We start from the raw sequence: 12,945 nt of genomic DNA on the forward strand, positions 1-12,945 counted from the left end.
TGGCCAGAAGGAGCTGCCACCAGAAGTTGCCTTAATTAGGAAGCGTTTAACGTTTCGCGCGCTCTTGACTTTTGTCAGGCCTGCAACCCCCCAAGCAGCACTGCTCATATTCTCGTCCTCACACCAGCCAGAGACTCGCTTACAATTAATTAAAAGCCAAGTAGACGACATCCAAAAAGTTGTTGATATTTTGTGGCTTAACTTAAAGAAAGCTGAATAAATTAATTTGGTGATATATAGCTGCAATAGCTAATTACCGAATAAAAGAAAGTAAGCTAACGTATTCCATTTTGACTTAAGCTTGAAGCAAATGAAGATTGTGTATTTGTAGACTTACCTTGAAGAAAGTCCTAGTATTTTACTACTGTGCTCCCAGGGAGAATTGGATTCGGAGTTGATCTTAAAGGCTTGGCATCTAGGTACACTGGAGTATAGCTTCTAGGTCAACTGGTTGTTGCAGAACTGGTTACAGGGTATCTGTTGCTCGTCGTACATACTCGACTAGAAGCACTGTTGTTTTGCATTTTATTTTACTTTTGCTCATTTGTTTTGTTGTATGTTGTTGTTTTTTTTTTTGTTTGTTTTTGAATGTTGTATATGTGTAGAATTTAAATACATTTAAATTTATGCTATGCACTTCGTTCAGCGTTTAAAACATAAAAAATTGCACCGCTCGTTGTTCTGCCTTTCGTGAGAATCGCCAAGCACCTCCTTCATCGGAATCTTCTCTTCTCCGCCTCCCCTTTAGCTGCTGCTTAAGTGCGGAGCTGCTCTTCATTTTAACAAAGCTTATGATTAATTTACAACTCGAGGCTTAACTTTAAAGTTGGCTACGTTTAACTTTAATCTCGCATTTCCTAAGTCATAGACAAGTTCAACTCCTCGCTGCCATTGGACGATGGTGGTCAGAAGATGACCGTTAGCGGTCGGCGGAAGTCGGAGGCGCCACCTGCCCCGCCGCCACCAGCAGCTGCTGCTCCGGCGCCCGCTCCAACATCGACTCCAATGCCAGCGGCGGCACTGGCCAACTGGCCGCCATATTGCTGGGCATATTGGTGAGCATAGTCCAAGCCCACGTCGCTGGGCGAGTGCAGATGCGGCTTGGCCTCCGCTTGCCCGCCCGCCTCTAGCTGGGGCGTGGCATCGCGCTCGTCCAGCCCGCTGCTGCTGTTGTTGTTGTGCGAGCTGCCGCCAGCACTGCCGCCACCCCCACCACTAGCCCCACTGCTGGCCATGAGCAGCTGCTGCTGCTGCTGCTGTTGTTGCTGCTGCTGTTGCTGTTGCTGCTGCTGCTGATGATGTGCCGCCGCGTGCTGCTGTGCGCCGTAGATCTTGGAGATATCGAAGGCATAGTTGGCACGATCCTGATACATCTTCGAGTCGAAGTAGGCCTTGGTCAGCACACTGGGGTCCAGGTAGGCGCTATAGGCACTCGCCTGGCTGCCCGCCGCTGCGGCTGCTGCATTACTCAAATACGAGCTGCGTTCCAATGCTGCAAATTTATCCATCTGTCCGGAGAGTGTCGCCTGAAATGTGACAGAGGAGGTTGAAGAAACGAGTTAGTGAGATGGTATACAATATAATTAATTATTGAGTACGATAAGCCAAATTTAATTGGATTCTGTACACTGAAAAGAATTTCACCAATTCAATTTACAAGGTAAGCTCTATTAACGGACAGCTGACTTGGGTGGAAGTTGCCTTTACTCCGCTATATTCTTTAGTGTCGCTTACTTTTCGATTAAAGTGCAAAGCATTTAGTGCTGAGAACCGCATAGAAAGGCAAGAATCAAAAAGAAACGTGAGAGAATGAAAAAGAAAGAGCAGGACAGAAGGAGAGAATTGCGAAGTAGTAATAGTGGTAGAGTGAAAAATAAAGTACTGTGCAAAATGTATTTTGCACATTTACTTTTTTCTCATTTAATTTTCTTTTAATAATAGGTAGGTGGAATAATTAAGTAACACCTCAAGAAGAGTCTTTGACGTTGTAATCTCGAGAAATCCATTGAATATCAGCAAGGATTATTGTTTTCAAGTATCCCTGACATGCCCGACACCTTTTTTACAAACATTCTTTTAACTATGATATCAATATCTTCAAAATGAGTTGTTCCTGTTGCATAACCAAGCACTGATTTGGGGCATTGGGTGTGAGTTGTAACCCTTGGTTAGTGCAAATTGTTTAACACTTTTGTGGCTTTATTTGACCAACTAATTGTGGATGCGAGTTGAACAACCCCACGCAGCATATAAATAGAAAAACACGTCTCAGTTTAATGTTATTTGATTTGCAATACGTTTCTCATTGCAACACCAGTCGGTTGGTAGGGTTCGGGCTTACGACTGGATCTGGGAATGGGACTTGGCCTCGAACTGGGTTCTTATGAACGGGTGCTAAGTGCGTCAGGGGTTGTTTTGCTTCATATCCGTTTTGTTTTGAGTGGTTGATTCGAGGGGTTGCTCCCCGTTCACAGCGCAGCACTTTGCTCTGGGCTATAATTATGTTGTTAACACATCGTCATCATCATCATCAGCTTCACCAGCAAGAACAACAACAACAACAATAATATCAGCGCCAACTGACGGGGACTCATGCGTTTATCTGTGTGTGTTTTTGGGCCGAAAGCGTTTTGGATTACAATTTGATTTGATTTGATTTGCGCCCAATTGGGAATTAGTGTGGATTGGTAAATATTTTGATGCACGGCGATTTACGCAGAGTTTATGTTTGGATTTCGGGCTGCTCTCAATTGGGCATTATTTCAGCAGTTAATTGATTTGGCTCGGTGGCTTCAAGTGGTTTGAGGCCTCAGTCTGAGCCTGATCCAGTTAAGGTTTCGGCAGGTGAGCAGGGTGAAAATGTCGCAAATGCTGTTTGTATTTGTTCTTTGATTCGTTTTTTTTTTTTCGAAATCAGCTGTGCAAACTCTGCTGGTATATATTAAATAGACACAATCACTTCTATGCCCATGCCGAGCTACCTATTCCAGCCCTTTCGAAAGGCTGACATTGGAATGCGTTTAAACTTGGCCTTTGTTATCTCTGCTCTTTGATGCCAGGCATAATAGTTTCCCGGCAATGTGGAAAGTGAGTTAAGGAAAATAAATGCCATGTTTGCCACCTTCTAATACGCCCACTATGCAATTTTCTTGTACAGATTTCAGTTTGAGGAACGAGAACGCTTGCTGCCTTTAAGGCTGGTGTATTATTATATTTCCACGGCCTGGTCCAGGCATATTATTAACCAAGTAATGCTATTGTTGATGGGTAATGCCAGGCTTTCAACACCCGCAACGCATGTTAAACAGCCGCAGACATCAATCACCGCCTCAAATAGGCAGCCAAGCCTCAGAGTCGGACACGGCTCCAACAATGCCAAGCAACAGTCATGACTTTTAATGGGTTGTTAATAAATACGCATCCAATGCCAGCCAGAGAGTGAGAGAGACACAAAAGATTCCCAAAGGTTGGAGCACTGGGCGGCAACGCCCATTGCCGAGTCTGCTCCATGATTCTGAGGTGCGTGTTGCGCGAAGCCACAAGTTTTAATTGCCAATTTTGTGTATTTTTTTCTTCCATTTAATATTATTATTTTTGGCTGTAACACTACGCAGCTGGGCTCTGAGGATAGTGCCGGAGTACCCCGTTCCATCTTGTGGTAGCACCTGCCCGTTCTGTTTGTTTTTGCGCTCGAGGCCTTGTTATCTCAGCCAGCGATCTGCTCGGCAACTAAATGTGTAATGACAAGTTGTGGCAAATCCTTAGCATGACATGTCAGAACTTAACCAGGATCGAATCGTGATCAGGAAGCGTGTCGCGCTTAGTCACGGCCGCATGTTTGTCCGCCTTTTAAAGTGGGCGTCTGCCCAGGCAGTTTGTAATTATGTTATTAAGGCGACCCGCGTACCGATCGATGTAATTGGACGCGCTACCGTTCAACATTCTGTGATGGACGTACCAGGCACTTGAGCGCTTAACCCCCCGACCCGGACACAGAGCCAGGCTTACAGCTTGAACGGGAACGGACACGGGAACACGGACTGTTTTACTCACCTGCGTTGTCGTTGGCGGCGATGCCTGCGTGAGATGGCTGCCCAGATGATAGGCGGCCGCTGTGGGACCGGGCGCAAAGTAACCCGGCGAGATGCCTGCAAGTGAAGCCAAACAAAGTAAAGTGAGTGAAGCTAACAACAACAGCAGCAAATAAGAAAAAAAAAAAAAAATAAGTTTACAATAATTATGACAATGGTTTTGGGTCTGTTGTGTGTGCTTAAAATAATTGCCACTCGAAATATTTTGCGCCCCCATTGTTCGGTTAACTCTTTCATATATAACATATTTCGGACCTCGTTCTCTATCCCCGTCTGCCTTCGATATAATTGTGCGCTGAATCAGCTATTTTGGCCGCCAGCAGACTGAGAGAGAGAGAGTTATCTCGCCGCATCTGATAGATGGATGCCAAGCAGTTACAACCAATTGCCCTAAACGGTAGTCGTCCAGCTGCCCTCTTGGCCTTTTGTGAACGGGGTCTCGATAATTACAAGCGCCGCTTATTGAAAAATAAATGTATAAAACCCTTTTCATTCATGGCGCCACAGTTTTGAGCTTGTCCAAATTGTTGAATGCTGTGGCAATCAAAATTGCTTAGACAACAATGTTGCAAACATCTTTGGTAGCATCTCAAGTAGCGACATTTCGACATCAATCGACTTGGCATCGTCTTCAATGGTATTGTCTCACATAATAGTGGATTAGTTGCTTAACAAAAACTTAACTGCCAGCTGCGGCTTTATTTATTTATTTATTTTAAATTAACTTGTCTTGTCTGGTAGAACTTTCGTATTGATTGTCGATAATCTCTAGATAACAATTTGTATAGATAAATTTCTTTCGTTTCATTCTAAAATTCAGAGAATAAAATTTCTAAAAAAATATCTATACAAAATTTCAAAAAATTAATTTAATATATTGTTGCTTGTCAGACCTGAACTCTCCACTAAATTTGAAGACTCTTGAGAGGCTATAAACACTTTTGGCCATGATATTTCTTGTATATATGTTGGATGAGTAATAAAAACAAAATAATAATCATAAAAGTTAGTTACAAATTAATAATTACAATGATTATAATCATAAAATGCCAAACTCTTAACCGATTCATTTATGAATATGCAGCCAGTAAATTTCTTCAAAATGTGTTCTTTTAATCCTTTTTTTACTACAAGCTGTTGCATGCTTCAGTTAACACATATGCTGTGCCCCATTCTAACGCATTTTAATCATATTTCGCTGTCCTTGTTTCTCAGAGCCATTTTACGGAGTGCCGTGTGCATTGAAGTGCACGTTAAGCAGGCCGAGGACTAATTCGTTTTATTTATTACGCATTTCCTAGTATTTTTATTATCATTTCCGTTGCGCATAAATCATCGTGAAGGCATTGTCCTTAGCCGGGGGGTGGGTAGGGGAGGTACGGATCCCTTAACCGCCAACGCACTAAATTGCTGCCACATCAGAATAACTGAAGCCAAGAAACTTGCGTTAAATTTGAGGTCCAAATGGGCGAAAAAGACAAAAAACGTGACAAATGCTAATTTAAATCCTCCAACCAGAACAACAACTACGGCCAGAAACTATATGGAACTGCGCCCACTGCCACCCCCTCCGCCCCGTTTGGGAAATCATGAATGTTAACTTATGCTTGTGCTGTGGGTTCGTCCCGTGTGTGTGGCTGTGTATGTGTGTGTCTGTCTGTCCTGTCACTTGAATTGAATTGTTAAGCCAGCATGATGACTTCACAGTTTGTCAGGGCATGCGAACGGGTGGTTCCGGTAACTCTAAGCCCCCACTCCGACGCCATATTGGCCCGGTGGGGAAGGGGCTGTCACAAACAAAAGCCCAACCAGTCAGGCAGTCGAGTGTGCGGATAGTTTGTCATATTTTCATTCAGTTCTATGGTATGCCTGGGTGGGACCATGCCACATATCGTGCCACATTTGCATTTGTCTTGTGGCAAAGCTCATAAAACTCGCCTTTCTACTTTGCATAGCCATTGAGCTCTACTGATTTTAAAGGGTTTACTAATACCTTTTTGCTGTACAATTTAATTGGTTTTCATAATTTGAAATATACTCTTCATTTTGGCTTGAAATTCTCTACAGTTTTCTTTACTTTCTTTACTGCCTACTCAGATTTAAAATATTTTTCTTTCGCTAATCTGAGAAAATCAAAATATTTGTTGTCACTTTTTCGATTACTAACCGATTCGTATTCCAGCTATTATTATTGCCATAAATGAAAGACAGTTCGTAATACTCTTGCATACCTGCACGTAACGCCTCCACTGGCACTGATGGATATGGCATGGGATACGGGTAACCATCGCGTCTCAGAGCTTTGGGCTTGCGTCTAGGTCGATACTTGTAATCGGGATGCTCCTTCATGTGCATGGCCCTGTGCAGATAGAATATGTTGAAGCAAGAGAGAGAGAGAGTTGAGCAGCAGCTGGACTTACCGCAAACGCTTCGCCTCGTCGATAAAGGGACGTTTCTCTTCCTCGGTGAGCAGCTTCCATTCGGCACCTGCAATCGAGACATAGAGCTATATATAATCGGAAAAGTGGTTAATCCATTAGATACTTTACGTTGGGCAGTTGTCAAAATATATGGCAACACAATGAAGCGCTCTCATGGCAACCTGCTCCAGAAGTGGACGCACATAAACATAATTCCTAACAGGCAGGCACACAGACAGACAGACACACACACGCACACACACATGCACACTGTAAACTTGTCTTGTTTGTGTGCTAACAAGAAGGATACCAAATACCAAACAATGTTGTCGTCATTTTCCTCCTCCTGGCACTTCCTTTGCTGCTGCTTCTATCTCTTTCTACTGTCGCTTGGCCATCTTCAGTCTGTCCCTGTCTATGTGGCCACCATTGTTGCCAGTTTTGGCATTGTCATTTGTTAGTGTTGTTGCTGTTGTTGCTGCTGTTGTTTGTCTCCGTTGCCTGTTTGTCAGTTCAGTCAGCTCTGCTCCGTTCAGACGGGCTCTGGCTGGTTAGAGAATGCTGTCGAGTCCTTGCACGATAATGGCCCAAAACCAGCAGGTGGTTTGGGCCCATTTGGGGGCGTGCTTTTGTGCCGCTTACTGTCTCGCTCTCCCGCCCCTAACGTCGAGGGCGGCAAGTTAACTTGCCGTATTTGTGCTGAATGAGTACATGGCATATGCACGTGCCGCACACTCATAAGTGGCAAGTGGCAGGCAGGAGCCTCTTGGTTATATGCTAGTATGTCGACTCTTAGGCAGCTTCTGGGTGCCTCATTGTGTGCAGAAATTGCAAATGTTTTTAAGTTAATGTAAAATCTTATAATGACATGTGTCACAAGGCAGCTGATAAAGTCTAAAGTGAAGAGTTTTCCCCGGCCCCACAAACAGCACTTTACTTATTTGCCCCAAGTAATATATATATAAGTGTGAGTGTCAAGCTGGGAATTATAATATTGTTATTATGAGAGAGAGTGACAAAAGGAGAGAAATAGTAACTGAGTCTAAAACTATTTAGATGAATTTGTCATCAATAACTACTCCATTTGGTCTCATTTGAAATCCCCGCTTTGTATTTGAGATACTCGTACTTCAAGATAATCGTTCCTATTGTCCAAACGGATTGTAAGTAAATTAGTTTAGGGATAAGCCTAACAATGGAAATGGACTTGAGGGAAATGCCCTTAATTAGTTATAACGTGTAATATTAGTAGTTGAAAAGCCCGCATGCACACACACTGTCGCATAAATTGCATTGTTACAATAATAAAGAGACACAATACTAATGAGAAGCTATCTACCAGCCACAGGACATGGCCGGGGTTAGGAAGAAACAGCTGTCAGGCCCACACACACACACTTTCGCATAGACACACAATGTGAGGTAGTCCAACAAAAACTATGACAATAAACTTAACACAAAAGCACAATTGTGCTCAAAGAATAGACATGTGCCCACGCCCACGGCCCCTTCCAATGGCAAGTTGGGGCCACTCACATAAAGCAAGTAGCTGGCTGCCCCTTAACTGGCAGCTGCTGCTAAAATACTAATTTATAGATACATTGACAGCCCGTCCAAGTGGCAACTGGCCATCAAATGCGCAACTCAGCTCCTGTGCTCGACACCTTGTGCTGCATTTAGCTGGGGGCATAGACTTCCAGACAATTCACATAATAATAAACAAGACGAATGAGCGAGCGAGCGAGAGAGAGAGAGCGATTGGGGGGGAGGGAGGGCGTATCAGCAAGCTGAGCAGTTGTATAAACTAAGGAGGGGTGCACTGCTGAGTTGACATGCCACAAAAGGATGACAATCGGACAATGTCTATGTTTGCCCGTTGTCGTCTGGCGCCTTCCCGCACTCCTCAGCCGCAGCCTCAGCCAGACCCTGGGCCTGAGTGGCCAGCTTAATAATTGATATGAAAAACAAGTACAAGTTGCACATGACAGTTGCCAAGATGTGTGGCAGCCAGTTGAGCTGGCTCAAGCATAATTAACAACTTTTTACCCCAACAGCCTGAAGTAACACCGGAAAATGTCGGATGCTAACCACAGAGCAAATATTTAACAGACGCCGGCTCCAGTTGCAGTTTGTAGTTCACACAGCCCACAATTGGGGCTGCGACTTATCTATCCCAGTTCTAGCCTCTCCAAGGCTGCCCAGGGGTGAGCGGGTAGGTGTGAAGGGGAATGCGGCTAGTTTTGGGACACTTCACACATCACACACAATTGGGCTACTTATGGGATTATGGAGTCTGGACTTGAACTCTTGGGTTCTGTTGACTGAGAGCCAGGCGTGGCGCCCACTCGACCGTTTGCTCCCAGCCCGAGCTCATAATTTGACCAAAGATTGAACTGTTTGCTCTGCAATTTAACGCAATAGCTGGATAAGCGCTAACATTTTCCGTGTGTATGTAACACAGTTTATGGAGGGTAAAGAATATATGTAAATATTGTGTGTTGTGAGTACATGGGATAACAAGAAATCTTGTATCAAGTTCGATTCAAGCACTAAGATTTTGACCGATTGTTCCTTTAGCAGTGCCTGCAATTTTGGATAGTCCCTAACTCGGATACTTCAATTCAATACATTACAGCTGATAGAGCCATATTTGCTCGGCAATCCCTGCTTCTTCCTAACAACTTTAGTTTCCAGCACTTGATCCTAGTGGATAAGACCCGCAAGTTCACCCAACAAAACAGAATTGTAGATTCTCTACTGGCTGAAGCACAGGTGAGTTTGGAGACAGCGTAGTCCACGCAGCTTCTTTTAACGAGGCGTCTTCGGCAAGTGCCTTTTTCTGCCGAGTTAATCTATTATATTTTTGTTAGCTGAGGAAATGGGCTGCTGCGTTTTCCCGTTGACAAACTGAAGACACTTGCTGAGTGTTATAGCGAGGGTTCTTAAGGGTTTCTCTCTTCTAATTATAGAATCGTTTTTTTGATGGTTCTCGTTTTGATTGAGCGTGTTGTAATTAAGAGCTGAAAACCGCCCACAGTCTGGCAATCCATCCGACCGTCTCACACACCTGTCAATTGCCATGGCAGAGCTTCGAGTTGGAAACGTTGCCTTTTCCCCCAATTGCAAACTAATCAATTGTTTGCGCTTTATTGTGCAACAAAAGGACTTCTCTGGGTTGGGCCAAAGGCTTGAGAGCTCGACCTTTTGTGTTGGCAGTCGCAATGGAAAGTCGCAATCGAATCCAAGTCGAAGTCTTTCCCATTGTTCGAGACCCGTCAGTCAGCATCCAGGCATCCATGCATCCATCTCTCGGGGGGCTTTGTTTAACATTATTTAATATTCCCGCAGGAGCTATGCCGAGTTTTGATTAAAAAATGAAGGCGATTGCCGATTCGACAGGTTTTTCAATTATTTTCAAAACAATTTTCCATTCAATACGGGCAAAAGCAAAAAAAAAATTACTGCCATTTTGTTGATGTCGTTTGCCACCGTTTTCGCTGTTGTTGCAATTGCTGTTATTGTTGCTGTCGCGTATTGTTTGTTTTGTTGTTAATTTAAATTTCCAGACAGTAATTAATGACAGTTACAATTTCAATTAAGCCCGCGCGCAAAAAAAAAAAATTCTTTTCTATATAACACATATTTTTTATTTTATTTTATTTCTATTTGTTGTTGTTGCTGTTGTTGTTTTTGTTTGCCTTTTGTTTTGCATAATAAAATAAATGGCAACGCCGACGCCGACGGCGACGTCTGAAGAGCTCTCCACAGTTGCCATTCGCCAGTTGCCAGTTACCGTTACTCAACGCCCGACGCTCTTTAGCACTGCCTTTCGCATTGTATCTGTGTGTGTGTGTGTGTGTGTGTGTGCATTGAAAAAGTAGCTTTCGCGCCGCCATTTTTTGTGGCGCCTTTGTTGCTGCCACAGTTTTTTGTTTGCCGCCTTTTCTCTGCGCAATTTTTCATAATGAGCCCTTTTTTGTGGTATTTATTTTATTTCATTTAATTGAATGCCAGGGCAAACTTTTCAAGTGCAAAACTTTGTCATTTGTGTAGATGTGGCAAATGGTTTATTTTATTTTATTTTGACAGAGTTGCCACCTTGTTGCTCAGAAGCTTAAAAATTTGCTATAAAAAAGTTGGCGTTTTAAATTCTTCAGAGCACTGTCAACTGTCAATTTCAGTATGTTGTTGGAATCGTACCGTTTTTTCCTATTTCCTCGTTATCTTAAGCGAGTTACCTACATCTTGAGCCTCCTTGTGGCACACTCTGCTCAGCGGCTCATTCAGCTCACAATGGCCAGCCGGCGTCTTTTTCCGTATTCCCTGCTCAAAAATACAAAACTCAACAAAAGCTGCAACTGACAGCAAATATTACACAGAACTGTCAATTGACATAATGGATTTGCCAAAATACAACAACATCAACAACAACAACAGCAACAAGGTGAAATGAAATGGGAACAAAAGCTCACGCCTTCCCACAAAATCTGAGCCCACCCAAAAACTCAAGTTTTGCTGTGGAGTGTACGTATTGTGCTCAAATTGTTGTTGTTGCGCATCGATTTTCATATATTGGTTCGGTCTGCTACTTGAACTTTGGCAGGCAGCGTTCCCTGAAAACCGATTTCAAGGCAGCCAGTTGCCTGATTAAGAAATGCCTTTAATGGCTGTGAAAACAGCGCCACTCGCTTGCAACAACCCTTATTGCCTGGCTAAGTCCTAAGCAACTACAAGGTAGATGCGATCCAGTTGCAGAATATTTGGAATCCTTCAAAGTTATATTCCAAATTTTTTTATACTGTGCACATTTGGGCATTACGAACTTGATATGTTACTCATTGATGACATAATTTCAATATTTTGGTTATATATTGTTTCACAATTGTGAAGGAGCACGAGTTGATTCATCTCGGCTCGCTCGGACAGTTAACGTGGTATCTTCTAGTCGATTACTGCCAAAATATATTTATACTTGTCGGCTACTACTCCAAACCCCCTCTCTTGGGTGCTGCTGCCCTTGTTCAAGTGCAGCGAGTTTGCCTTTTGTTGTTGTTGTTGTTGTTGCCGCGCTCAACTGCGCTGCAAGTGAGTCGCGTTTAATTTGCATTGTTTTTGCTTAAACAAAGGTAAAAAAGAAAAAGTCATTTTACAAGTGCTTCAGTGGCGGGAACTCAATAGAGGGAGGTGAAAACTTTGCGTGGAATCGGAAGCCCCGTTGAGTTGTTATTAAAAGTAAAGAAAAAAAAACTGCACAAAATGGCTGCCCCCAAAGTTCTGTGGCATCAACTTTGCGCCTGTTATCGATGAGGGACGCCTTTTGGGCTTATTGTTATCGCTGTTATGACAGTATTTTTTTGAGGTCCTGATTAGTGCAAGGAGCCGCAGCGCGTTGTCTTCTTCTTCACGAAGTGCTGCTGCTGCTGCTGCTCCAGACTCATCCAATATGCATGAGTTGGCCGAAAGGTAGCTGCGTTGCCTGTTGCCCCATTGTTATGCTAAAGATTTCTGCTGTCACTTGCCACGTGCCTCATGGGCTGCCAGGCTAGCTGGCTGTCTGGCTGCGTGTGTGATTGAAATTGAATTTGATGCGAATTGGAAACCAAAATCTAGCATCCCGAACCCAGAGCCCAGATAAGGTTTGCTGCTTGTGCGTGGGATTAGCCGCCGCCCCACCCCAAATAAACTACTTAACTTTGCAACTAGTTAAGCGGCGAGACAATGCGCCAGGAGGCAGGCGGCGATGATTCGCCAGGAGTCTTAGTTGGCATGTGCTGTGGTGGGGGTGGGTGTGGTTGGCTGCAGGCAACCCTTCTCTGGCACATATACGAGCATAATCAACAGCTTCCTTGGCTCGATCTGCTCTTCCTGCTATTGTTTGACAGCCGCTTGTCAGTTTTGACAGTTGCGTTGAGTGCGCGCAACGGACGAGTTTTTGGTTTGTCATTGTCATGAATCGAATATGGAGTGGGTGGAAAAGGGTGGGGGAGAAATACCAGCCGGTATTACGTTGATTAGTTTAAGTTGCATAAGTAGGCGCGAGAAAGAGAGTGAACGATGTTCAGGGTGTGAGTGAGTGGGCGCGAGAGATTGGCAGGTCGTGTGCCGCCTCTTAATTTAGTTTTGTGTGAGATTTGTTCATTGTCTTCAGATTACAAACATACTACGAGTGTTTGTATATAAAGCCACGGCTCTTACCCATTGTGGTTCGTTCAAAAAAAAAAAGAAGAGATTAAATTGCATGCATTTCAAAAACAACTTGGCATCCAGCTGAGCTGCTCGCGTGTTCTTGAGACTTATAATTCAACTTTTGAACAGCTAATAACAATGAGATTTTCTTGTTTTTTTCAGATATAGACTTTGTATATATAGCAAGCCGATTCGAGTTCGGAAATCAAATTTAACTTTTACTAAAACAGTTTTGCAAAAACATGGTC

The 12,945-nt window shown here is 43.6% G+C and overlaps 1 protein-coding gene and 1 long non-coding RNA gene across 3 annotated transcripts in view; both read right to left on the reverse strand.

The window, feature by feature from the left end:
• Positions 1–511: 511 nt before the first annotated feature.
• LOC6623062 (transient receptor potential cation channel subfamily V member nanchung) overlaps positions 512–12,945 on the reverse strand; it is a 78,265-nt gene continuing 65,831 nt past the window's right edge. The window contains exons 4-7 of one of the 2 annotated variants that reach the window (XM_070208374.1): positions 6,512–6,578; positions 6,323–6,450; positions 4,054–4,148; positions 512–1,526 (exon numbers count right to left, since the gene is read on the reverse strand). In XM_070208374.1, coding sequence (XP_070064475.1) covers positions 906–1,526; positions 4,054–4,148; positions 6,323–6,450; positions 6,512–6,578 — 911 coding nt within the window. In that variant the 3' untranslated portion in view covers positions 512–905. Of the gene's footprint in view, positions 1,527–4,053; positions 4,149–5,037; positions 5,519–6,322; positions 6,451–6,511; positions 6,579–12,945 lie in introns of those variants that run through there. The other variant, XM_070208375.1, reaches the window with a different exon arrangement.
• On the reverse strand, positions 9,616–12,701 carry LOC138911119 (uncharacterized). The gene is made up of 2 exons (XR_011416453.1): positions 10,712–12,701; positions 9,616–10,636 (listed from the first exon to the last, which is right to left on the reverse strand). It is a non-coding gene; the product is annotated as an uncharacterized lncRNA (long non-coding RNA).

Source organism: Drosophila virilis, chromosome 3, assembly GCF_030788295.1.
Source record: "Drosophila virilis strain 15010-1051.87 chromosome 3, Dvir_AGI_RSII-ME, whole genome shotgun sequence".
In the NCBI taxonomy this organism is placed as follows: Eukaryota; Metazoa; Arthropoda; class Insecta; order Diptera; family Drosophilidae; genus Drosophila; species Drosophila virilis.